General features: G+C 44.7%; 1 protein-coding gene across 7 annotated transcripts in view; it reads right to left on the bottom strand.

The window, feature by feature from the left end:
• The window catches only part of syne1b (spectrin repeat containing, nuclear envelope 1b), an 84,999-nt gene that overhangs the window by 19,497 nt on the left and 41,128 nt on the right, over positions 1–24,374 (bottom strand). For 6 of the 7 annotated variants that reach the window (XM_027011178.2, XM_035532633.1, XM_027011177.2 and 3 more), the window contains 46 exons: positions 22,925–23,242; positions 22,360–22,515; positions 22,027–22,197; positions 21,581–21,907; positions 21,088–21,240; positions 20,666–20,833; positions 20,030–20,206; positions 19,784–19,930; positions 17,386–17,511; positions 17,100–17,276; positions 16,435–16,700; positions 14,198–16,358; positions 13,492–13,829; positions 13,248–13,392; positions 12,929–13,147; positions 12,477–12,745; positions 12,183–12,348; positions 11,889–12,044; positions 11,611–11,763; positions 11,321–11,503; positions 10,986–11,123; positions 9,752–9,937; positions 9,489–9,611; positions 8,603–8,785; positions 8,010–8,153; positions 7,623–7,820; positions 7,251–7,388; positions 6,946–7,065; positions 6,683–6,844; positions 6,353–6,547; positions 6,016–6,177; positions 5,075–5,266; positions 4,161–4,292; positions 3,884–3,984; positions 3,440–3,584; positions 3,120–3,257; positions 2,859–3,017; positions 2,540–2,749; positions 2,328–2,429; positions 2,088–2,207; positions 1,758–1,958; positions 1,479–1,652; positions 1,209–1,340; positions 879–1,075; positions 482–614; positions 37–219 (listed from right to left, as the gene is read on the bottom strand). In XM_027011178.2, coding sequence (XP_026866979.2) covers positions 37–219; positions 482–614; positions 879–1,075; positions 1,209–1,340; positions 1,479–1,652; positions 1,758–1,958; positions 2,088–2,207; positions 2,328–2,429; positions 2,540–2,749; positions 2,859–3,017; positions 3,120–3,257; positions 3,440–3,584; positions 3,884–3,984; positions 4,161–4,292; positions 5,075–5,266; positions 6,016–6,177; positions 6,353–6,547; positions 6,683–6,844; positions 6,946–7,065; positions 7,251–7,388; positions 7,623–7,820; positions 8,010–8,153; positions 8,603–8,785; positions 9,489–9,611; positions 9,752–9,937; positions 10,986–11,123; positions 11,321–11,503; positions 11,611–11,763; positions 11,889–12,044; positions 12,183–12,348; positions 12,477–12,745; positions 12,929–13,147; positions 13,248–13,392; positions 13,492–13,829; positions 14,198–16,358; positions 16,435–16,700; positions 17,100–17,276; positions 17,386–17,511; positions 19,784–19,930; positions 20,030–20,206; positions 20,666–20,833; positions 21,088–21,240; positions 21,581–21,907; positions 22,027–22,197; positions 22,360–22,515; positions 22,925–23,242 — 10,044 coding nt within the window. Of the gene's footprint in view, positions 1–36; positions 220–481; positions 615–878; positions 1,076–1,208; positions 1,341–1,478; positions 1,653–1,757; positions 1,959–2,087; positions 2,208–2,327; positions 2,430–2,539; positions 2,750–2,858; positions 3,018–3,119; positions 3,258–3,439; positions 3,585–3,883; positions 3,985–4,160; positions 4,293–4,701; positions 4,744–5,074; positions 5,267–6,015; positions 6,178–6,352; positions 6,548–6,682; positions 6,845–6,945; positions 7,066–7,250; positions 7,389–7,622; positions 7,821–8,009; positions 8,154–8,602; positions 8,786–9,488; positions 9,612–9,751; positions 9,938–10,985; positions 11,124–11,320; positions 11,504–11,610; positions 11,764–11,888; positions 12,045–12,182; positions 12,349–12,476; positions 12,746–12,928; positions 13,148–13,247; positions 13,393–13,491; positions 13,830–14,197; positions 16,359–16,434; positions 16,701–17,099; positions 17,277–17,385; positions 17,512–19,783; positions 19,931–20,029; positions 20,207–20,665; positions 20,834–21,087; positions 21,241–21,580; positions 21,908–22,026; positions 22,198–22,359; positions 22,516–22,924; positions 23,243–24,374 lie in introns of all 7 variants that reach the window. The other variant, XM_027011182.2, reaches the window with a different exon arrangement.

The following is a 24,374-nucleotide window of genomic DNA, read 5'->3' as shown; positions in this document are numbered from 1 at the left end:
CAGTTTGGAGGGTAACAGCAGGGTGCAAGACGCTACCTGGTGGAGTTTCTCCTGCACAATGGGGATTCGGGTGAGGAGCTCGGTCCACTGGGCCTCAACACGTGCCAGCTCCGACCGCAGCACACCCGTGTCTGCCTTCTTCAGCCTCAGAAGCTGCCCACCCTCATTCAACACTGAGCTCTCCAAGGAGGAGCGAGCTTCAACTTCCTTACTAAACTCCTGCAGGAAGACAGCAAGTGGATGTATCACACACACAGTAAAGCATTCAGTCCAGTCGACCAAAAGAAAGAATGATATAAATGTACATTTAGAGATGGTAGCCCTACATAAATTTAAATTTAGTACAGTATATTTAAGGAAAATTAAGTGAAATGTCCAGCATAAAGTGGACTTAGACAGCGGTTCATCCTTGAGCAGGTTAGCGTTTAAAGACCGTGGGAATAACTGACTAGGCTTGATTGTGCAGTGAATTGGTACTAACCAAGAAAGCTGACAGGTGGTCCCGAACTGTCTCCTGTCCCTCAGGCACTGTTACCGACTGAGTGCTCCAGAACTCCAGGTTTTCCAGGGCTTCCTGCAGCCACTGGTTCAGTTCAGCAGATTCACTCTGATACCTGAGCAAAACAGCCACCATACATGGATTTGATTATCCATGAAACAAATCAAATCTGCACTAAGCCAAGGTATACTTCTTAATCCCTGGGACGACTTGCAACTCAGCTAATAAAAGATCTTTTTCTTATATCATTCCTAAACTCTAGTATAGTGTTGCAGGGATTACAGTTTCTATAGATATTATATGCAGCTAGTTCACTTCATTTCACTGTGATATTTTGAACTGAAAATAGAAGTGAATGTTGATGTGCTTGGGGCTGGACCTGGTCCAGTGTTTGAGGAGCGACTCCAGCTGCTGCAGCTCTTTGCTGACTTTGCTGGTGTTGCTAAGCCAGTGCTCGCCCAGCAGGGTTAGCTGGTTCTCCAGGCTGTGGCAGGCCACACACTGCAGCAGACGTTTGCCCTCCTCCAGCACCTGATGCAACTTGTGCTGGTGCTCCGTCAGAATGGATTTCAGGCGCTGGGTGGCAGATGATGGGATCACCATTAATGAGTTTGTGTCAAACCCTCAGGGCCCCACTAGCTGGTTCACATTCTGCCATACATACGCATAAAACAGCTTTGGCAAACGTGAATAACTAGTGCTAATGTACCTGATAGAGAGCTATTCTTTCAGTCAGCTTCTCCTCAGTCTCCTCCAGCAGTGGGATAGCAGGCATACTGCCTTCCACCTCTTCCAGATGTCTGTACAGACACTGGTAATCCAGAATCAGACGGCTCCATGTCTGGTGAAGAAACACACACATGCGCCCGTGCACACATACGCACACAAGGATGCACAAAAAAGCAGAGAAATTAATTAACATTTGCAATAACTTCTTCAGCTAGGACTCCCCGTTATGCTAACTCAGATTGTCTCTCACCTCCAGAATGTATTCCAGCTCCACTCCTCTCTTGTGAGCCGTCTTCAGGATGCCCTGGGCCTGGGCCAAGGTCTCCTCTAGAACCTGGCTTTCTTGAGGCACAACAAAGGCAATAATTTTCTTATAGAATGTCTCAGTCAGGACCATATGCCACTCCAATCCTTGAAAGAATTCCTGGAATGGTAAGTGAAAACAAGAAAGAAAAACACTTATCTTAACATCATTTACTATATGCGCTACAGCTTTTAATGAATGCAGTGCCAGAACCCAGTAGCTTGCCTTGTGTTTGTCCAACAGACTCTGGACTTCTTCCACAGATCCTGCAATCATCTTCTCGCCTGCAGCCATCTTGTCCTGAGCAGTGTCTACCAGATCCACCAGGTCTTGTAGTGCTCGCTCATACTGGCTCTTCAGAGCCATGTTCTGGTTCAGCCCACTGCGTCGTGAGCCCACCATCATCACCAGCTCCTCATACATGTCCTACATAACATGTCACACAAGGAAAACATCACAGGATCATCCTCCCGAGCACCTCAGATCAACCTGAATCCCTATTAAAAGTAGTTTTGTTGTGTTCTGATCAAAGCACATTAAAGACTGAATGTGCACCTGGAGCTTCAGCAGCTCATTGGTGGAAATCTGATCAGGCTGCAGTTCCATGCTTCTGGATTTCAGATTTGTGATTTTTTGCTCAAACTCCTTCAAGGTCTCTTCAGCTTCTGCAATTGTCTATTTACACAACATCACGTTAGCAACTTATAATGACAATGACAATAATGACAGTCACAACAGTATTGATAGTATTGACAATCTCTCCAGTATGGATGTACGTGCAGTTTTATCCTGTACCTCCAGCTGTTTTGTGGATGGGTGGTTGAGAGTCTCTGCGAGTTTCTGTAAAATCTGGAACTTGCTCTCACTAAGAGCAGAGGAGAGAAGCTTCAACTCAGTCTGTAAAGAACAAAACAGATAATCACACATGAGGTGAATCACACGTGGTCATCCTAGTGACTGTAAAGTCTGAAGTTAAAATGGTCTTATCTTATTGGCCTAGTATTAACCTGGAAGGCAGTGAGTGCCTGCATCCTGCTCCTCATGGTGACACAACGTTGCTCTACGGCTGAGTCCAGGGCTCCCAGTCGGCGAGACAGGCAGTCGAGGGTTTCCTCCATCAGGGCCTGTTCCTCTGCACTGAACCCCACAGCGCCCCCTAGCAGGACCCGACTACGGCTCACCTCTCCTTTGACCTCGGCTACATCCTTTCCTAAAGCCTGCAAGATATGCGGATGGAAAAAGTAATTAAACATTTATTCTTTTGATAACTCAGCCATCATAAATAAATCATTTAAACATAATTTGCAAAAACAGAAGATGGCTGGCCTCGTGGTTAGACAGCTGTGTCTCTGCGTTCTCTGTCAGAAGGACGGGCCCAGAGAACAGATTGTTTTCCGCCTCATCCAGCCAGGATGAGGTGGCAGCGACGGCGCTGTACAGCTGCTGCTCCATGTGGAGGGCTTGCCCTTCTTCTAAGCCTGCCACCTGCACACATGGGAGTGGGAGATGCTACAGCAGCGTATGCCACCCTCAAACGCACAGCACAAGCACGGGTCAGGATGTAGGCAGCAAGGCAACCGTGGTTACCTGAGCCTGGCTCGAGAGGTCCTCTGCAGCCTGCCTGAGCTCATTGTACAATCCCCTTATGGTGGACTTGTCCTGGACCCGGGCCTCTCCACTGTACATGGGAGCAGAGGTGCTCACTCGAGCAGTTCTGGAATAAACCTGCAGAAAAACAATGTCAGAACAAGCTGCCCTGTACTGGACTGTGGTTACAGAGCAAAAGGAAAGGGACTTTGTTGGAAATCTAACCAACATGTTTTGATTATTTGATAGCAAAATTTCCTTATTCCTAATTACTATCTTTCACTACAGTACCCTGCAGTTACTCCTTAGAATGTTATTACCGGTTGCTTAGAGTCCTGCTCCAGGCTGCTCTGGAGGAGATGCAGTTTGGTGGTCAGGTCTTTCCTCAGGCTCTCCCACCTATGTATCCGGCTTGGTACAACCTGGTTCTCCTGGTCTCGATCTGGAGAGAGTGTCTCGTTCACACTGCACAGAGAGTGTGAGGCACAGACAGATTGTGTGTCAAAGACAAAGAATTGTGTTCACAGCACAGTGGAGAAACACAGAGGTTAACCTAGAGGCATGGCTTACAGGAGCGAGGGTAGGGAGATAAATATATGCAAACAACTAAACTGAAAGCCTGTCATTCAGTACAGACCCAGTCATTGAAGTGGGTGCAGAAAACAGTGAACCCATTTAAGTGGAAAATAGTAAAACCATTCTTTGTGATAGGCAGGCCGTGGGGTATGCCTACTGTACAAGCCTGAAAAGGATGGAGCCATCACCTGGCCCTGCTGGGTGAAGCCTGCTGGGTGAGGATCTCTTCTCCACGGCTCGCCACGGATTTCAGCAGCTTCTTCTGTTCTGCCAGCTGTTCCTCAAGCTCCTTATCACACAAGGCATGGCACATTTTTAGTCTAACATTCTCAAATCATAGAGGTTAAAGCAAAGCTGAGTATTCTTTCTTATTTCCTAAAAATTGTATGAAATGCAGAATGTGAATACTTGTTATCTGAGGCGTAGTAATGAGAAGGTGGCCCTGTGACAGACACTCTTCCATACCTTCTGTCTCTGGAGGGAATCCTGGTGCTGCAGGTTTCGTGTGGATCTGGCCTGGGCCAGCCAGTCCTGCATGTTTGGACTCTGAGAGAGACTGGAGTCCGATTCAATGTCAGACTGCTCCTGCAGTGAGCCCTGCATTCCAGACATACACAGCGTATAGTGTCGGCCTCTACGATGACACCATCGATAGTTTCAACAGATTAAAAGGCTGCCCAGAAGATGTCTGAGTGTACGAGATGATAAGATGTTGGATTTGCTCAGGTAACAAAACAGGGTCATTCCCTAAAAAATTTCAAAAGAAATCTGATTCACAAAATGATTTTCATTTTAATTATGATAACAGGAAATCATGAAGCAATTATTTAGAACAATCATTAGATTCATCACTGAATATATATTCTTAAGTGTATCTGTGAACCTCATAGAGAAAAGGCTTGATCATGCCCCACTGATCAATGGCAACCCAGAAGCATTCCATTTTTACAGTACATGCCGAGAGATGCCAGGTGCTAAAGAGAACAATATTTACTATGTTCATTACATTCAGTATCTGGAATTTCAGCTCTTCCCAAACCACAGTAGCCTGTAAGGAACACAATGGCATGGTTTTGTAATATAGTCCACTTTTTATGCAGTATTATGAATAACCATACAGGCTATTACAAGCAATTATCTGGGTGTTACAATAAAATCAGAATAAAAAGCTTTGTAATGAGTTTTCACTGTAATTATTGCTTTCATTATAATGAATCACCTTAATTAGTCCCTAGGCATTTATATAATAATGATCAGACCTTATGGTGTTCATGAGAAGACCTTTAGGCATTTCTGGATGATCAGTTCAGTGTACAACGCTAATGAGTGTAAGGACTCCTGGAGAGCAAGCGGCTCATGCTGAACCTCTGAAAGCTGACCTTGATGTTGAGCTGCCTGTCCTGAAGCATGCGTTGCAGCTCCAGCAGGCTGCCCTTCAGGATGTGTAGTTTCCTGGCCAGCTGCTCGGCCTCGCTCCGGGTCTCGGGTTGGCCCTCCAGCAGCAGTGCCTCGCAGAAGCCTGAGAGCTCGGACAGAGCCAGCACCTTCTCCTCCATCTCCAGCAGCAGGTTCTGCAGCAGGTGCAGCAGAGAGGCCAGCTCAAACATGGTCTCAGCAACCTCTGCCCACCAAGGGCAGGGAAGACGGCCTATGGTTAGTGACTACGGCCTGCAGCATGACATGGCCCAGTCTCATTCCAGGCCCTTATCCGCACACCGAGCACAGCACGCTAATCCTAATCCCTCACATGCCATGCTCCCAATATGCATCCATAGATGCAGTGACACACCAATGTGCTGACATAGTGATCTTTCCCCTAAATCTTTAAATATATTTACAAGGTTAGTTAAACGCCAACAGTGTCGCCCAGCTGCTCAGTTGACTCCTATTGTTCTTATCGCCTTTAGCCTCTCCCTACGTGCCAGATACAACTCCTACCACCTCATCATTTAACCAATGAAAAGCACCTTGCTACATATTAAAGGTAGGGCTGGTCGACAGTGCTGCCAGCACCAATCCAGTTAGAGGAATCTACTAACCACCTGACAGCCAGCAAAGCGCCCAGTGCATATTAAGATGAGGCATATGCATAATCTTCTTACAGCTCATGCGACAGCATCTTAGGAACCACCTGAATGCTTTTAGGTCTAATACTGCTGTTTACTTGTTTAAATCATCTTACAATGATAGAATGACTTATAAGAGGGCTGTGATGCATGCAATAAACAAAAATTGAGGGAGTTTTAATTATGGTCCTCAGTGCCCTTGTCTGTCTGTAAAAATGTCCATAATGAATGTGGCCAGTAGATGGTGCTCCAACCTGACAGTCTGACAGCTGCTCATTCAAGTCTGCATCCTGTGGAGTACAGTCAAGTGTCCGACGTGTACACAGCAACCATTGGTCGAGCTCATCCACCTGGCTGAGGTAGTGATGCAAGGCCTGCTCCTGCTGCTTCTTCTCCAGACGGTCACTCAGACACTCCTGCACCACAAACCAGCCAATCATCACATCAGTGCCCAGAACATCAATAAACACAAGCCAATTTTTCTATCTATGGCTAGAGGACATTTTTTAGTTAGATGCAGGAAAAGAGTTACAGACAGCAATCAGAAAAGGCTGGCCCAGGTTGTTTCTTTGCCGTCAGTCTAGTAAGTACCTCCAGAAGCTGTTGTTTGCCAGAGGCTTTCATGTGGATGGTGGCCATACGTTCAGACAACACTGTGAGCGTGGACTGCATGGCTAGTTGCTCAGCTGTATCTGAATCCATTGTGTCAGAGATTAGTTCCTCAACAAAGCTGGACTGCAGCCTGTCTATGTCATCCTGCAGCCTAGCAGTGTCCTCCATCAGGTTCTGAAACCGCATACCACAATTGAACCATAATGTCTACATGGAAACCTGCACTGTAGAAGCATTTGATCTCCATAATTGTGTTGAAAGCAGTAGTGGTCAGGAGTATGGTACAAGCCTTCTAAAGCAACCTCTTACCTGATGCAGGACCATCTGCCTGCCTGGGCTCAGGTCAAGCAGTGGGGGCTCATTCAGTTTGGCCTCGATGGACTCCATCTTGGTGGAAATGCTCTGCAAAGATGCCTGGTATCGTTGTTGTCTCTCCAGAGCCTCATAAAGTGTCCTCTGCTTTTCACTGATCTGCAAGGTGGACAAGACGTGATGAAAATTACAGTACCTAGTTCAGTACTGAAAAGCTACAGCACATATAGCTACTGTTTCTTGGCATGCTTGTCACATACCACATTTTTCAGGGTGTCCCATGAGCGCTGAAGCTCATCTAGGTTAGCTACAGACTCTAGGGTGGGATCGTACAGCTCCTGTACAGGAGCTCTGGTCAGAGTAGCTCGGCCCATAACCAACTAAAACCAAGACAGCAATCAAGGCAAACGTCAGTGAATGTCCATTATATGCAACACAGTGTTAAATGAACAAAACCAGCTACATTTAAAATATGAAAGATGTCAGTGAACCAGAAATTTGGCAGCAAAAGTCACACTGCATAATAAACCTGTAAGAGCAGATGCTCTGGGATCAACTAGAGTACCTGGCCCGATGAAGCCTCAGCGTTAGTTACAGGAGAGGGGGAGCGACAGAAAGAAGGGGAGGAGATCTCGCTAGTGGCGCCCTCTTCCCCCGACTCCTCAGTAACAGGAGACAGGAGGTGACTGCGCCCAGAAGCCATCTGACCCCACGCCGGCCAAAGAGCAGTGCAGAAACAAGCAAACGAATATTAATTCAACAATTAGTCCTGATACTTTTGATCTGGTCAGCCAGAAGGTAAAAAAAGTCATTACCGAACATCAGTATGCTGAACTCATTTTAAAGGTGTGTCGCGTGCAGGAAATGCGCACCCTCCAATTTGTTGCTCGGAAGTGGTGTGCACCCGTCCCTTGATATGCCACACAGTTGTACTCACCACACCCATCGAGGGCTGGGACAGTAGCTGCTTGGCCTCTGCAGCTCGACCCACTTCCTGTTCACTCTCTGGCAGGTTCTCAGCATCGCTCACCGCCAGCAGTGTGGTGGCATGCTTGGCTTTCACCGTCAACATCTTACACTTAGAGTTCAAAGATGCAATCTGCTCCTGATAGCCTTTGATTTTCTGGGCAAGCTCCTGTTTAAGGACAGCCAGAAGTATCTAGTTATTGGATTTGTCACTTTTTCAATAATAAGCATTTAAACAATACAATGTACAAAATAAATCCTGTTCTGAGGAGGACTGAGGACCATCTTCATCAGAGACATTTTTCAGAATAAACTAAATGAGGCTAAAAGGTATGTATCTGTTCTAGAGCATGTTTACCTCATGGTGGCGTATCTGAGTCTGAAGTTCCTGGATGTTGGTGGTGGGGACAGGTCTGTCCTGGATGACCCTGTGAGAATCCTCGATTAGTCCCTGCAGATGCCGCATCTCCTGTTCGTACTGCTCATACTGCACCACGGCCTCCTAGGAAAGTGCATACACCCAAGCACACACATATAGACACACATGCAATCACCCAAACACACACAGACACATACACAAGAGTTGTAGAATATTAAGATATAATGTAAAATCAGTACACTTCAAACTGCTCCCCAACATCTTCCCAGACAGGGTCACAGCAAGCCAGTGATATTTTGGGCAAGCCTTATGGGTGCTCAGGGCTATTATGCATCTAAACTAAAGCAATAGAAAGCAGATGGAGCTGCAGTTCTGGATCATAAATATGACTGCATGACTGTGTAGTGCACTGGTAAGCAAACGCATGTTTAATGCTAATACTAGCTCTGCATCCCAAGTCCTAACTCGAGAGAATGCACTCAAGGCTACTTGTGTAAACAGAGCACGAGTGCACGGTTTTAAAAATGGCCATAGGGAGGTGCATGTAAATGTGCTGTGCAATCACCCCCTACCTGCAGGATGTTGCACTGCTGGATGGCCGTGTGCTGCAGCTGGCTGGCCTCCTGCTGCAGGGTGAGGGCGGTGCGGCAGATGGCCATGCTCACCATCACCTCCTCTGGCACGCGAAGGCCGCTCTGGCATGCGTGAACCACCTGCGTCTGCTGCTTGAAGCTCTCCATGTCCGTCAGCAAACGCTGTAAGAAAATGCCACAGTCCACAGTCAAACTATTTGTGCAGCAGGAACCGTTCCTCATTAAGCATGCATTAGGTCTTATGTGAGATTATGAGAGTTTGATCATCTCCAGGTTCATTTTAGTCCTGAGTGAGAGTTTCCGGTGGGCGGAGTAATACCTGTCTCTGTGTGAGTGTGCCCGGTGGGTGGAGTAATACCTGTCTCTGTGTGAGTGTTCCCGGCGGGTGGAGTAATACCTGTCTCTGTGTGAGTGTTCCCGGCGGGTGGAGTAATACCTGTCTCTGTGTGAGTGTTCCTGGCGGGTGGATTAATACCTGTCTCTGTGTGAGTGTGCCCGGCGGGTGGAGTAATACCTGTCTCTGTGTGAGTGTTCCCGGTGGGTGGAGTAATACCTGTCTCTGTGTGAGTGTGCCCGGTGGGTGGAGTAATACCTGTCTCTGTGTGAGTGTTCCTGGTGGGTGGAGTAATACCTGTCTCTGTGTGAGTGTGCCCGGTGGGTGGAGTAATACCTGTCTCTGTGTGAGTGTGCCCGGTGGGTGGAGTAATACCTGTCTCTGTGTGAGTGTTCCCGGTGGGTGGAGTAATACCTGTCTCTGTGTGAGTGTGCCCGGTGGGCGGAGTGATACCTGTCTCTGTGTGAGTGTGCCCGGTGGGCGGAGTGATACCTGTCTCTGTGTGAGTGTTCCCAGTGGGTGGAGTAATACCTGTCTTTGAGAAAGCTGCTCTTTGAGGCTTAGGCGGGCCAGTTCTGGTGAGGTAAGAGTGGACTGGACCTGCTCCAAGGCCACATGCAGTGCTTTCACCTCACTCTCAAACGTCTCCATGTCCTGACCAATAGAATTCAATGTGTGACTTTTCTGCACTAGCACGCATGCTACGTCACCTTATTGCTACCCAGTTCAGTTGAAACTTCATTAAATGTATAATTATGAGAGATAAAAACAACGCTGTGGTGAGTCTGCAGCACCTTAGCGGCATCCTGCAGGCTCTGCAAACGGAACCTGATGGCTTGCTCCAGCTCCTCTGTGTGGCGGCTCAGCTCAGCCACCTGCTGCCCCATGGCCTCAACCTGCAGGGACTCGGACAAGAGCTCCACCTTCTCCTGCATGGCTTCCAGGTCACCGTGAAGCTCCCTTGACTCATGCAATACAGACTGCAGGGCCAAGACATTAAATAACAATAATAGCTCATTTTATAGAGTTAACAATTCCATTTGATGATGCACTGGATTCAGGCAGAATCTGAAATATATTCGCAGACTTGGTGGCTAAAATGAGAGATCATGGGTGGCAGGCGTATATTAGGCCTGTAGGTGCTAGGGGATTTGTAGCTAGATCTGCAAAATCTTTGCTTGTGAAATATGGTTTTAGAGGCTGAACGCTAAGGGTAGTTGTGAAGGAATTATCTGAAGTAGCTAAAAGGCCTAGTCAGTGCCTGTGGATGAGGAGAGCACAGGATGAGGAAATGCATCACGAAGATGTTCAGTGTCTCATGTATGTAGAGGACTGAGCATGTGAGTGGACTTTTGTGTCATTTCACTGTCATGATAGAATGGTCGATCCAGATGGAATCAGTGCCAAAACAGATTTTATGCATTAGGAAGGGAATGACTGCAAGGGGGCAGTACAGTGGGTAAATATAAGCAGATTAATTCAGTATGTACTGTTGCTGTAGTGAGTAAAGACCATATGGAACTAGTGGCACTGAGCACGCTTTAATGGTGTTAGATGGGTGGGATAGGGCCTTAGGCACCAGGGAGGCCAATGTGGGTTTACATCTAATGAGGCTTTGCACATGGTTGGTTTAAAAGAGAGCTTGGAGGGGAGTGAGTCTGGGATGCCAGACCTCACTGTTGAGCCTTCAGGAGCGAAACACAGAAAAAGGAAGTTGCCTACCTAATGACACCCATTAAAAGCTTTATTAATAGTGGTTAATATTAAGAAGTGATTGGCTGGGCCCTATGTGAAACTCTAAAGTTTTTATATATATAACTATATATTATCTATCATTATATATTATTGTATTATATGTCAGATATTACTATATACTTACTAATACTAGTAAATATTACTATACATATAGCCTATATGCTATTGCATATATTACAATCATTACAACAGTAAGATGATAATCTGCCTTTGCAAAAATGGCAGCTTTTTTACATATAAATTCATAGTTCTTCACAGTGTGATATTGCTGACCTGGTACATTCTGATCTGCTCTTGCAAGTGAGAGGAGGAGTTCCAGATGATGTTGGCTTTAACTAGGCTCCTGGCTTGTTCTGTCCACTTCACTATAAATTCCAGCATCTCACTGTACTCATCTAGATGAGCATCGGCCTGGTGAAAAGACACCCCGGAATCAAGAAAATATCTGTCATATCACTCTATCATGATACCTTCTTTTAAAATATGCAAGCACTAAAAAAACATTCATACAGATGTGGAACAATTTTGTCAGAATTTGTTTTCTGGCTTGAATATAGCTTAAATGTAGTCATTCTTCTGTATTCTTTTTAGACAAGGCATACATATACCTTCTTTAGCCAGACTTTCCTATACTCTGCCAGACGGATGGTGTGTTGGTGGATCTCCCCTAACTTGGTGATGGCATCGCCAACTTGTTTGGCAAGAAGTGGATTACGCCGACCAAAGTCCTGTACAGCGGCATCCAGCTCAGCCAGTGTCCTGCCACAGCTCTCGAGCTCATCACAGAAGCCCTGGGTACAACAAAAGGAGACACCCGTGAAATGACACATGAGTGCACACTGAGATCACTAATAGTATTCAAGAATATGGATTGTACACAAAACTGGTTAAAACAAACCTGAGTTTCTTCTTTGGCTTGATCAATATCAGTGGCCTTTTCTTTCAGTGCGGCAGAAATGGTTTTCATTTTCTCAGACACATCATGGATCCTGGAGTTAAACTCTTCCTTGATAACTCTGGTCTTCTGAATATCTCTCTCCTTTGCTTGGATCTTGGGCAATAATGTGTACCGTTTCAAACAGTAAAATGACATTGTAGATTAAGTAAAAAGAAAACATAACATTCATTATTTCTGTTCAAACTACACTACAAATCTGCTTGAAAGTGATTATGTACCTGATCTTCAATAGAACCCAGAGCCAAGGCAGCTTCAGCCAGCTGCATGGAGATCTCTGAGGGTAGGATGGTGTACAAGTCCAGATACTTGCTCTGTTGTTGCTCTGCGATCTTATCCACATTCTGGCGATGGGTTATCAGTTCCCCATGCATTACCTAAACAGAGTCAACCTACATTACCTAAACAGTCCACGTACACTCTGTGATTTTAAAATGAAAAGATTGCAAGATCATGAAATAGGATGTATGCCTAAAAATATGAATATCTATGATGCAAACAAAGAAATGAGTCACCTCCAACTCTTGTGTGAGAATGTCTACATCTGCAGTGGGATTGAGCAGTAGCTCTCTGGAGTCCTGTATCCAGCTCTTCACCAGGCTCAGTCCCCTCTCCACATCTTCCCTGTCTTTAAGTTCCTGCTGGACTCGTCCTCTGCCTGTTCTGGACTTCTGTAGGAGACTGGGAGAGACAAACACCAAAGCACTAAATAAAAAGTAACTAGTTAATGTATAGCAATTGCAGTTCAGAATCAGAAACTAGTTTAAAGCCACCCAAAAGAAAACAGCCCATCTTGTTCACGTCTTTACCTCTCAAACTGATCTTGGACAGCTTTGATCTCCTTTAGACTGGGTAGCTGGTCATGGTCGGTGGTTGGTGCAGGGACCTCAACGTCATGCAGCAGGCTGAGGGCATACTGGCGCAGGAGCGTAAGTGAGGACTGCTCCCTTTCCAGGTCCTGAATGACCATTTCATGCTGTTCCAGATGGGACTGCAGTGTGGCTTTAGAGGCTTTTTCTACAGCACACTCAGGAACACGACTTCTCAGCTCTTCTGCTGTAGCCCTCACTTTCATCATCTAAGATATTTAAAAAGGGATTAATAAGGTTTCAGCTCTGTACAGTTGCAAACAGCAGCAATAAGAAATGGTATAAAAGTTCAGGTTGTCATGATTTTGAATAATTTGATTACAAACAAGACACTAGTGTTTGCATATGGTCTGTGCCCATTTTGCATATGGTGTGCACATATATGAAGTTACCTTCTCTCTGAACGTCCTCCACTCATGAGCTGTGTCCTCCAGCACCCTCTCTTGTCCTCGGGCCACGCTGCGTAGTCTGGTCCAACGCTGCCAGACCGTGGTCATGGAGCGACTAATAGTAGCTTTGCTGGCATCGCTACCAATCAGCTCCAGCTGAGATGCTTGCTCCTCCAGGCCTGTCAGCTTCTCTTGGAATCCATTTACCATGGACACCAGTGTCTGCAAGACAGAGGAGAAGGAATTACCAAATGTTCCACAAGCAATTATATCAGTTAGATTATTTGGAATATTGAAAGCTAGTCATATAGGTCCTCTTTACCTTATGACCCCTGAGTTTCTCTTCTGCCTCCTGAATGGTTTCAGCCTTGGCTGTGGAGAACTCAGTAAGTTTCTTCTCTGCCTCATTCATCAGCTCAATGACTGTCTGTCTGGCCTCCTGATAGCATTTCCACTGTGTCACACAGCTGACAAAAATGTGATGAGCAATCATTACTGTATAGTCACTCTTACAACATTATTATTGTTGTTGTTGTTGTAAAATAGAGCCCTGACATCCACTGTACCTGTTCAAGACATCCTGGTGACACTGGAGCTGGTCTCTGACTTCCACACCTCTTTGATGGGCTGATTCCACACTCAGCCTCAGCTGCTCTTGAGCTGTTGGGTTCACCAGGTTTTCCAGCTGGGGTGGAAGTGACTCCAGCTCTTGTAGCACACCCAGGAATTCCTGCTCAGTGGCCATGATGTCCTCCTGCTGTCTCAAGCACTCCTCATAGTTCTCCACATCCACTCCCAGACTGGCCTGCTGCAGAAAGCCCACTGCATCCTCAAGCCACTCACAAGCAGCCTGCATACGTGAGTGGTACTTCTGACAAAGAGTCAGAGCTTGCTCTAGGGTGATCTGAAAAAGACATATTGAGATAAGAAGACCACATTAAACAACAATAAAATATACTGATGGTTTTCCAATGGAAAGTTGTGATGTTTCTGCCTAGCATTGTGTAAGTAGAAGCGACAGAAGGGGATAAATCCCTGGAACAGTAGGGATTAAGTGCCTGGGACAGTAGTGGTTTAAGTGTATTGCCCAAGAGCACAATTCAGTCTCTAGGCTCCTACTACCAACAACCATATGGATCACAGCTCAATGAGCAACAAAGTAAATAGGTACACCAACAACAAAGGTACAGCTGCAAAGGTACAACATGAAAGAAAGTACAGTGATTAACCCTAGTTTGAACACACTCTTAATTAGAATGATTATTGACTTACCTGTTTAGAGCTGAGAGCACGCTGAACATCAGCTTCCAGCTGTGCCATTTCTTGCAGACTAGATTCCACATGAGCTGGAACAAGTTCATTAGCACTGGTATACTTCTGCTTCTCCCTGGTACTCAGTGCAGCCACAATCCTGAGTCGAGACAGCACTTCCTCCTGCATGATCTGCTGCTTCCTGATCTCTTCCTGAACCTTCTCCACCTTCACGTCCACAACCACAGCACAGCCCAGCTCATCCCTGATCTGCTGTAGCCAACTGAGCGTCCGCTTCACTTCAGTCTCAAAGTCCTTACTCTGCACAAACCTGTTCTCACATTCCACTATCAGCTCTCCAACGGATGACTGCAGGGACTGGAGTTCCTCTTGCCAGGACATTACCCGCTGCTTAGAGGCCTCATGTGCCACTGGATCTATGTGAGAAGCAAGGCTGCCCATCTGCTCCATGAGCCTGGAGAGGTGGGAGCTGGCTCCCTGAAGGCTGGCAGCCAGGGCGTGGTAATTCTTCAGTCTCTCCTCTGCCGACTGAGTCTCAGCATTGACTTTGACAAGTTGCTCCTTGGTAGCTTTTAACTCGGAGTCAACTTGCATAGCCATGGCCTGGTGGTCCTCAAATGACTCCAAAGTATCATCTAGGTGCTCAACTCTCTGTTCTATCAGCCTCTTGAGACCGTTGTAAAGGCTGACTAGCTGAGTCATTTCCTCAGGCTGCCAGGGTTGACCAGTGCTGCGAAAGCCCTCTTTTTTCTGGTTGAGTTCACTAACAGCTTGGCCAAGATTAACTAACTCATCAAGCAGTACTTTATAATCATGCTGCAAATTGACGACCTCCTCTGTCTGCAGACCCACAGGCTGAGTCCCAAGATTATGGAACTGCTCTTCCAGCTCTTTCAGTGCTTTGTGCGTCACATCAATGAAGGAGGCATATTCCTGACGTGCAAGAATAGCTTGTTGTATTTTCTCCTGTTTTTCTTTGGCTAGTGCCAGGACATTGTTGTATTGCTGTGGAAGAGCATTAAGCTTTTCATCTAGGTAACAGTGGTCAACCTCACTGAGAGTTGGCAAAATATCTTGACCTGCTCTTTGGACAATAAGCAGGAGATTCTCATATTCATCTGCTTGATCTAAGATTTGTTGGTATTTTGTAAGTTGTGCACTTAGTTCTGCATCTCCATTCATAAGATTGATTTCAGGAAATGTTACAATATCTGCTTGTTTCAACCACTGGCATGTTTTCTCTAAATCTGCCTTGAAATATTTCCTAGTTACCAGTACTTTCTCCAGCTCCTGCAGTCTATGGCTACACTTTTGCAAAGCTACTTCAAAGATATTCTGCAGTTCTTGTAGCTTGGTTAGCATCTCGGCTTTCTCATCTTCAGTTGCATCTTTCATCAGATCCCGTCCTTGGGACCACAGGGAAGTCAGCTCACTCTGGTAAGCTCTCAAGCTGCTTTGGATGTTCCTGCAGGTCCTCACCTGCTTAGCCAAGTCATCGGGTAAGAGGGCTATGTAGTCATCAGCCTGTGCTTTCTTCTCATTCTGTTGAACCCAGGTGATGGCCTGGCTCACAGCAAGCAGGAACTGATTCCTCTCTGTGAAAGCCTTACTGAGGTGTTTTCTCCGTTGGGATACTTTGACACTTAATGTCTCCACCTCTCCCTGGGTCTCAGAGATGAGTTTCTGCAATCGCTGCCTTTCATTAAGGCCCAGGTGTGCTAAAACCCTGTCTGCATCACTCATTGCCTGAGCCAACAGAAGCTGTTTTGATTCAAGCTCACTGCAGATGCTCAGGTGGTCAAAGAGGAAACTCTGTGCCAGCTCTGGTGGTGGGCTCAATTTCATAGCCTCAGAGAGAGCAGGCCGCTGCTCCTCAGCCCATTCTCTTGCCTCTTTCAATCGAGCCTCAACTTGGTTCATGTCCTCAAGTGTCAGAATGGAGTCCTGGATCTTTCTCTCGATAAGGCTTTCAAGATGGGCCCAACGCTGCTCAAAGTGGCTTACCTGTTCCTTCACTAGCTCTTTGTCATCCAGATTTAAGTGATACATTACTTTCTGACGCTGGTCTTTCAGGTCTTCAAGAGTGCTCTTCTTTTCTTTGAGGGCAACAGAAAGTTTCCGGAGAGCCTCTAGATGCTCAGATGAGCTCTCTGCATCAGTTCTAAAAACACAATAAATTAAATAAAGTTAGAGTGTAATTCCACCTTAGTACTAAGAACCCGATGTTAAGAGCCTACCTGGCAAGGTTGTCCCACTCCTTGGAAACCTGTTCAAACAGGGCTTCCATGGCACTGATGCAGTCGTGGTACTCCCTTGTTCTCAGCAGATCCTCTTCCCTCTGGGCCTGCAGCTTGCTGGCCTGATGACATAGCTCCAGCCATGCATGACTCAGGCGATTAATCTCTGTGTGCTCTGGAGAGACCTTGCCTTCCGTGAGCTTGCTTACACACTCTGTCATCTTGGTTAAAGTATTCTGCTTGCTTTGAAGCTGCTGGCCAAATTCCTATTGGGAAAATATAAGTGTTTAAAAAAATTAGATAAGTTTAAAACAGTTTATAATACTTATAAAAAATTTCAAGTGGTTATTGTTCTTTAAATACACAGCATGTCAACAGACCGTATTTCATGTATCTTAATTGCGTCTGGACAGATAAAATCTTTGCTGTTTTATTTCTGTATTTGATAAACGTGAAATGCCCAATATTATCTTCCACTGAAATGGTGCGAATGTGTATAAAAAAGGATGGGATTCCTGTTTCACCCAAAATTTATGTAAATACCCATGCAGAGCAGCTGACATTACATATTTCAACCTCATAGCCATGCTTTGAGCATACACCCTAAACAACAAAAATCATGCCACTCTCCAGTTATTAATCAACTGCACAATGGCATGCCTTACTTTGGCTTGATCCAGTATATTATGGGCAATCTTGGGCTCCAGTTCAGCAGGTCTCCTGGAGAGGCTTTGTAGTTGTTGTTCCAAATCCTGGAAGAGTATAGACAACTCCTGCTTCTGTTCCTTAATTTCTCTCCAGCTCTCGGACAGCTGCTGAGCTCTGGACATCCTCTCTTCAATCTGTGGCATCATTGGAGACATTAATGATAAATGTCGTGAAATACCAATAAAGCTCAGGTTAGCATAAAATAAACCACCTTATGTATGGAAATCAAGTTGGAAAACTCACCATGGTTTTGATCTGCTGGATCTTAGCTGCTGTGGTTCTCACAGCTTCATCAGATAAGTCACATACTGAGCAAACCAGATCAAGATAAGTGCTGGCCTGCTCCTGCAGAGCCCTGAAATGCTTTACCTGTAATAAAAAAAAAATTAAAGGAAAAAAAAAAACAACAAGCACTTAGAAGCACCTCATTCTCATAATCCACATATAAAAAACACTCATATGCAAATTAGAGCTACAATATCCTCAGCTTTTTAGGGGAGTTCTGGGTGACGCATCGATGGCAGCACACTAATTTTTGAGCAGCACCAGCAATTATAATTTCATTTCTTTTTCAATAGCTTTTCCTTTCTACAATGATATGACAACCCCAAGCAAGTCCTCTCACTGTCATGATTGGCCACCCTCCTAGTGTCCCTGTCTCGTGTCTTTGTTTTACTTTACTTCCTTGTTGTGGTTCTGTTCTTTAGTTTTGTTTTCTCTGCCCCTCATCATTTGCACCTGTGTCTTGTTTAGTGCTCATTAGTTCATGTATTTAAACCCTGCCTTGTTGCCTGTGTGTTTGCTGGTTATTGTTAATCCTAACATCTGTGTGTTACTACTTGTCTTGTGTGAATCGAAGCCTGTTTGTAATCCGTGCCATGTTTGTTGTAGCTTGTGTTAATCCATGCATCTGTGATTCCTAGCCTGTTTTATTCCTACCCATTTGTCATCGTGTGCCTTTGTTTTATTTAGTTGATCATGTATTCCCAGACTCTTCGTATTGGCTCACTGACCCTGAACTGTTTAAACGACTATGGCTCTGTATTTGCCCATAATAAATTTCACTCTTCTCCACATGTCCACCTCCTTACCGCTCAACATTACACTTGCAAGCTTTTCTCCGGTGAAAAAGAAACCTAAGGATATTTTTATTTTGCCTGAGGTGCTTGATACAACTGTCTTCAAAAGTGTTAGGTGCCTCTTGAACAGCAAGTTGGACTGAATGCTTTGATTTCCATGGCGGTTGCAGAAGCCCTGACTAATGTTTTGATTCCTCAATTAAAGCTGTTGAAATCTAGCATTGAAGAACTCACGATGGAGCTACAATGAATTCATGAAAAGTTGGAAAGTCATGTCACAGCAAATAGCTTTCTACAATCTTGTGTGGACAACATACAGCAAGCGGCCCAGGCCAACCATAACCAAGTGTGCCCAACTTTGGGAATTCATGAAGTTGCGAGCTAAATTACCAGACTTGGAAGACAGGAATTGTAGCAATAATGTGCAATTAGTCTGCCTACCTGAGTTTGCAAAAGGCAACAATGCTGTATCTGTTTTCCAGAAACATCTACTGAAATGGATATCCTCATTGGCAGGCCATGAGATTCCCAGTGAGAGGGCCCACTACGCAATAACAACTCCGGACCTCGCACCCTCATTTTCCAGCTACTCAATTATACTGACAGGCAGATTAGATTACATTGAACTAGTTCCTCAAACCTTGCTTTTGAGTGGCACAGCTTACTTATAGTAAACGAGACTGAGGCTAACAGGAGAGAGATGGCCCAACTCAGGTGGCATTCGAATGCTACAAACTTGCAGCCTCAATCGTTTCTTCCGTATCCCGCTGTCTTGGCTGTAAACCATCATGGTAAACGAAACCTGCTTCACACACAGACCAAGGCAGAGGATTTCCTTTGTTTGGTGTCGACCACAACGGAGCCTAAGGAATCCTCTAAAATGATGTGAGGGGGGAGTTTTGGCCACTTTTACAGTGCTCAAAATTGTATATCCTAATGGCTGACATTAACGCTGTGAGCAAGGACAGAATACCTTTTGGTCTCATGACCATTCCCCTTTTTGTTGTAAATATACTCCCTATCCTGCTAAACTGCGTGCTTAGGTGGTTTAATGATATTCTCCAACTCATCTGACTTTATCAGAGCAACCTGAGTTGGGATTGAGGGAATTCTTGCATACTAACAGACCCAAAAGCAGTTACCTATATGTTCTCTGGGAGGCAACCAAGTGTTTTATAAAAGGGACTGTATGACCTTCTTGTCCATGGTCAACACTGCCAGGAACAAGATTTGGAAAGTGACTTGGTTTCGGTCTGGCATTTATTTCTATGGTCAAAGTTTTGTACAGCGCTCCCACAGCATCAGTGTTATTGGGTAGTCAAAGAACAATGCGTATCTTACTAGGATGGGTGATGAGACAAGGTGACTTCTCTAAGAAGTGCTCTTATTAAGCCCATCATGGTGTATTGTTTTTGTCACTTTATCTGGATTTTGATTTGCGGGTGACTGCCGTATGTGCTGTGTGTGATGTTTGTTTATATGTGCAAAACTCAATAAAAAAATATCCCCCAAAAGAAATTCAGAGCTTGTGGTGTGAAAAGTCTATTTGGTCTCCCACTAACTTGTTTTAGTGCCTCTTGCAAGCCAAACGGGGTCTGTGAATGTAGCTGTATCTCCTCTTGGACAGTGGAAAGCCAGGTGTCACACTGCTGCAGCGTGTCCTGGTGACTAACATGCTTCTGCAGCTCTCGGTCAAGACTCTGATAGACCTGATGAGACACAGGTTCAGTGGTCAGTCAAAGATACCAATATTATTAATAAGAATACTTACACTTGAGTGTAAACTGTAGAATGGGATAAGTATTGACCCGCTGGGCTGTGCTGCAGATAGCTGAATAGCTGTCTTTGGTTCCTTGCTGGTGGACTTGAATCTGCTGGCTTATCTTGGCCTGAACTTGTTCTGAGCAGCGACTGACAAGGCCATCTCCTTTCTCCTTAAGACTTGTCAAACGCTCTTCAAAGCCAGCTATCTCCTCCATTATTGCCTGGAAAAAAAAGATTGTTAGAAACTTTACATAGGAAGCCCTATTCAAGCTATTAAAATGGTAAGTCTGTAAACCAGAATAAGAAATTAATAAAGGGGATATTTTAGTTTGTGATCATCCATATAAAATACTTTTTTGATGTTACTATGTTTGTAAAGAAGATAAACCTAAAAGTAAAGAAATATTTTTGAATATAATGCATGAGTTAAACATTTAAGAAGCATTTTCATTCAATGTATTACTTAATAATAAGGTTGGTGTTAAATACATGAGCCTATTTTTCTGTAGTGTATAATTTACTTTAAAGCTCTGCCAATAACAATATATTATATCAAAGGTATTACATAAAAGGCATAATGGAATTTAAACATTTTGGTAACCAACAACAAACAATGCTTCTGTAATCTAGAGCAGAGCATGAAAGCCACTGGTATATGAGCTATCACACTACATATGCACCTTGTGTCTTGCTAGCTGCTGAGTGGCCATCTCTAGATTGCCACTTTGCATAGAGTCAGAGCTGACCAGTCTGCTGGACATCTGCAGCAGCCACTTCTCCACCTCCTGTAACTCACTGTTATAGTCCTCATGCTCTTTCACCCCCTCCAACAATTTCTGAACATGAGCCTGCAAATCACACAATTGCAATTACACCTGCTAATATTCACCATACTGCAATTACACATTCTAATATTCACCATAAATTATCATCAGATGAGCACTGAATGTAAAAACACTGAATGACATGTAGAAGAAGGCCGCACCTAGTTTCATGTTAAATTATTACTTAGGCAAGAATTCAGTACATGGCTTGCACCAGTAAAATCAGTATAGGGAACAAACATTTAAAGATCATGTTTAATGCCCGCCCAGGTGAATACCTTGACAGTGTTGCTTATATCTTGGTAATCGTCTTTCAGCTTGTTCATGTTTTCAGTGATGGTGGGGTCATGCACAGTTTCAAGCAGGGCTTCTCCTTTCTCACTGACAGACTTTACAGCAGACTCATGAGACTGCACAGTTTGTTGGATTGTCTGCGGGAAAATGAAAATGAAAACTTGCTGTTCATCAACAGTGTGCAGTCAAGTTGTGCGGTTTAATGCTTCCTGCTATAACACATTTGAATTAACTCAAGAAGGGTTTGATAATCAGCAGGTTAACTGAATTTATGTGTGTTATAAAAAGAATCAGTACTACATACTGAAAGGCTACACTCAACTGGTGGGGGAAACACAAGAAAAAAAGCCATGATAAGAAAAACTACACTAACTACATTTGAATCACTCAAAGAAAGGTAAACTGAATGCAGACCTACAGTACAGACACATTAAAATATAGTAAATTCAGCCAAAAGCCTTCTTCTGTTTAACTAACCTTGTATTTGGCTAACTGGGCCTTCTTCTGATAGAGTTCAGCTTTAAGTTCCATGGGGGAGGCCAGCATAGATTTGGTCTCAGTAAGCCACTGGCTCTGAGCCTTGTATTTGTCTAGATAGTCTTTGGAGAGCTGGATGCACTTCTCCTGAGCACTGAGCTCAGCCCGCCCAGCCGCCACCAGCTCCTCCATTTGGCTGAGGCGTATGCTGATCTCCTCCTTCAGCTGCTCAGCCTCCGGCTTCTCCAGGAAGGCCATGGCCCTCTCAGCCTTCTCTCGCATTGTCTTGAGGAAGGAGTGACCCAGCTCCATGTCCCCCTGCAGAGCCTGCATGGTTGCCAGAGTGGACAGAGCCAAGAGAAGGAGAAACATATAGGTTTGCTAGAGCTGGAAACCTAGAGAAGCTGCCACAGGTGATGTCAAACTGCTGGAGGACTTCATGGTACCTCAAGTTTTTTCATTTTCTTTTCCATTGCAACACGATCGACGACATCGATACTGATGCACACACTGCTGAAGTTCTTCTGGGCAGTGTTCAGCCAATCAGAGAAGGTACTGAAGATGCTGTGTGCTTCTTCAATGGTGGACACTTCCTCCTTTAGCTGTTTGATTGTGTCCTATAGAACACACAGAAACTTAGGCACTGTGTTTTGTGTGTGTGTGTGTGTGTGTGTATGTGCACATGTATGTGTGTGTTTTCTGTTTGCATGTGTGTATATATGTATTTGTGTGTGAATGTGTGTGTATATGTGTTATGAGTGTGTACGTGAGAACCCTACCAGCAGATGCAGAAGCAGGGCGTGGTAGCGTGAGGTGAGCTGTGTAGCCCTGGTGCTGACTCTGCTATTGATGTGAATATCTTCTAGAACCTGCTGGGCCAGAGTGCTCAACCCCTCTATCTCCTCCTGGTAGACCAGCACCTCCTCATGCCATCCCTGCACAATACAACAAACACCATTTCACTAGATAAACTTACTTATTACTTTAAATGTTATACAAGGGTTATACATCCCATTACTTCCCAAAGAGTCCATGTCTCAGGGAAATTGGTGGTTACACCAATCTCTTGTTACACTTTACATTAAGATTATTTAAACTGCTTATAAGACTCACTAAGGTTAACAAGCCTGTTGTCACTATATAATCTTTTACGGGTTAGTAACCCTGCATAATGTTTTTCTTTCTTTTTCATTCTCTTCTGCATCTCTATGCCTTAATCATCTATTTGCCTATGAGCAGCGCTGAAGGTTATCGCTTTTCTAACGCCACTTACATCTTATTATCGCTTACATTCATGGTTAGTTATTGTTAACTAGTGCTTCAAGTAATGTCAGCTAAGGGAACCTTCAGCAGCTGCAGCTGGGCTTCCTTGGTGGCCCGGTCCGAGCGCCTTCCATCACGCAGCTGCCCTTTGCTCTCCATCCCCCTCAGCCAGTTATCAAGCCGCTGGAACTTCTGCTCAATCTGCCTGAGCTTGGCCAGGGCGCTGTTGAGCTGGGAGCGGGCCTCACCCAGCCGGGCCTGGTAGGAGTTCCACTCCTGCTGAGCCGTCTCCAGGGCCCGCTCCTCCATCTGTGGCGCACCCCATGGGATCACCTGCTCCCGGCTCACCAGCAGTGTGTTGAGCAGAGCCTGTCCCTCTGTGCAGTGCACCTGCAGCTCCTATAGGTGATGATAAATGTAGGATAAATGTCATCTCAGTATATTTAGATCTTAGTGATATGTTAGTGCTACCATAGACCTTACATAGTATCTTACTGGCTAGGTTGGAAGAACTCATTGGCATTAGAGGACAAGCTCGCCAACAATTTGTCCTTGTACATAAGGAATGCTCTGAGCTTACAAAAGTAAAACATGGTGTCCCACCAGGGTCAGTACCCTTATTACTCTCATTATATATCTACCATTAAGCACAATTATTAGTAAGCATGGCAGTAGCTTCCATTGCCATTATTCCATTGCTGTCCATTGTGACAGCAACTAACTTTCTCCTTCTGAATTCTGATAAGACTGGGGTGCTATTGCTTGGACCCAAGACTGCAAGAGACAAACCTTGATGGCTTTTTAGTAACACCCAAAATTGTAAAAATAAATAAATAAATAAATAAATTAATTAATTAATAAAAAAATTAAAAAAACAAAACATAGGTGTTATTGACTTTGATCTCTAATTTGATACTCACATATATATTGTTGTTAAACTGCCTTTTTCCATTTATGTAACATTGCTAAACATGTACATATTCTCATCAGAAGTGGAGAAATTGGTCCACACTTTTACTTAATCAAGACTGGATTATTGTAATGGTCTTCTTATTGGATTCTCTAAAAGATTTTAAATAAACTCCAACGTGTAAGTTGCTCCCCCTCATGGCATGGATGGTTACATGGTTTTTTGTTTTATTTTTCCTTTGACATGTGCTCTGTGTTGCCCTTCCTAGCACAACCCCCATACCCCCCTCAACTTGTTTGCTGTTATCTGTCTCTCCTGTTTCTCGTTCACTTCCCTAATCTCCTTGTGTATTCATTCTTTCTGTTCCTATCTTTCCTCAAGGGTTATTGTTATGTGCAAGGTGTACCATGCTGCTTGTGTATGTAACGTGGATTGCTTTGGATGTGCTTATGTAGGCGTGTTTTGGTTTCAAATTGTGTCTGTTTTTGGCTGCATCAAATGAACGACAAGCTTCACGCCTGTAAACTCGCTGTTTCTTTGCATCTTTATGTACCATTACACACTAAATGATCTGGGCACCACAGTATCTGAGTGAACTCACAGTATACAGTGAGGGCTATA

The sequence above is a fragment of the Electrophorus electricus genome, chromosome 13 (assembly GCF_013358815.1).
Source record: "Electrophorus electricus isolate fEleEle1 chromosome 13, fEleEle1.pri, whole genome shotgun sequence".
NCBI classification, from domain to species: Eukaryota; Metazoa; Chordata; class Actinopteri; order Gymnotiformes; family Gymnotidae; genus Electrophorus; species Electrophorus electricus.
Note: the sequence above shows the minus strand (reverse complement) of the source record. Positions and strands in the feature narration are given on the sequence as shown.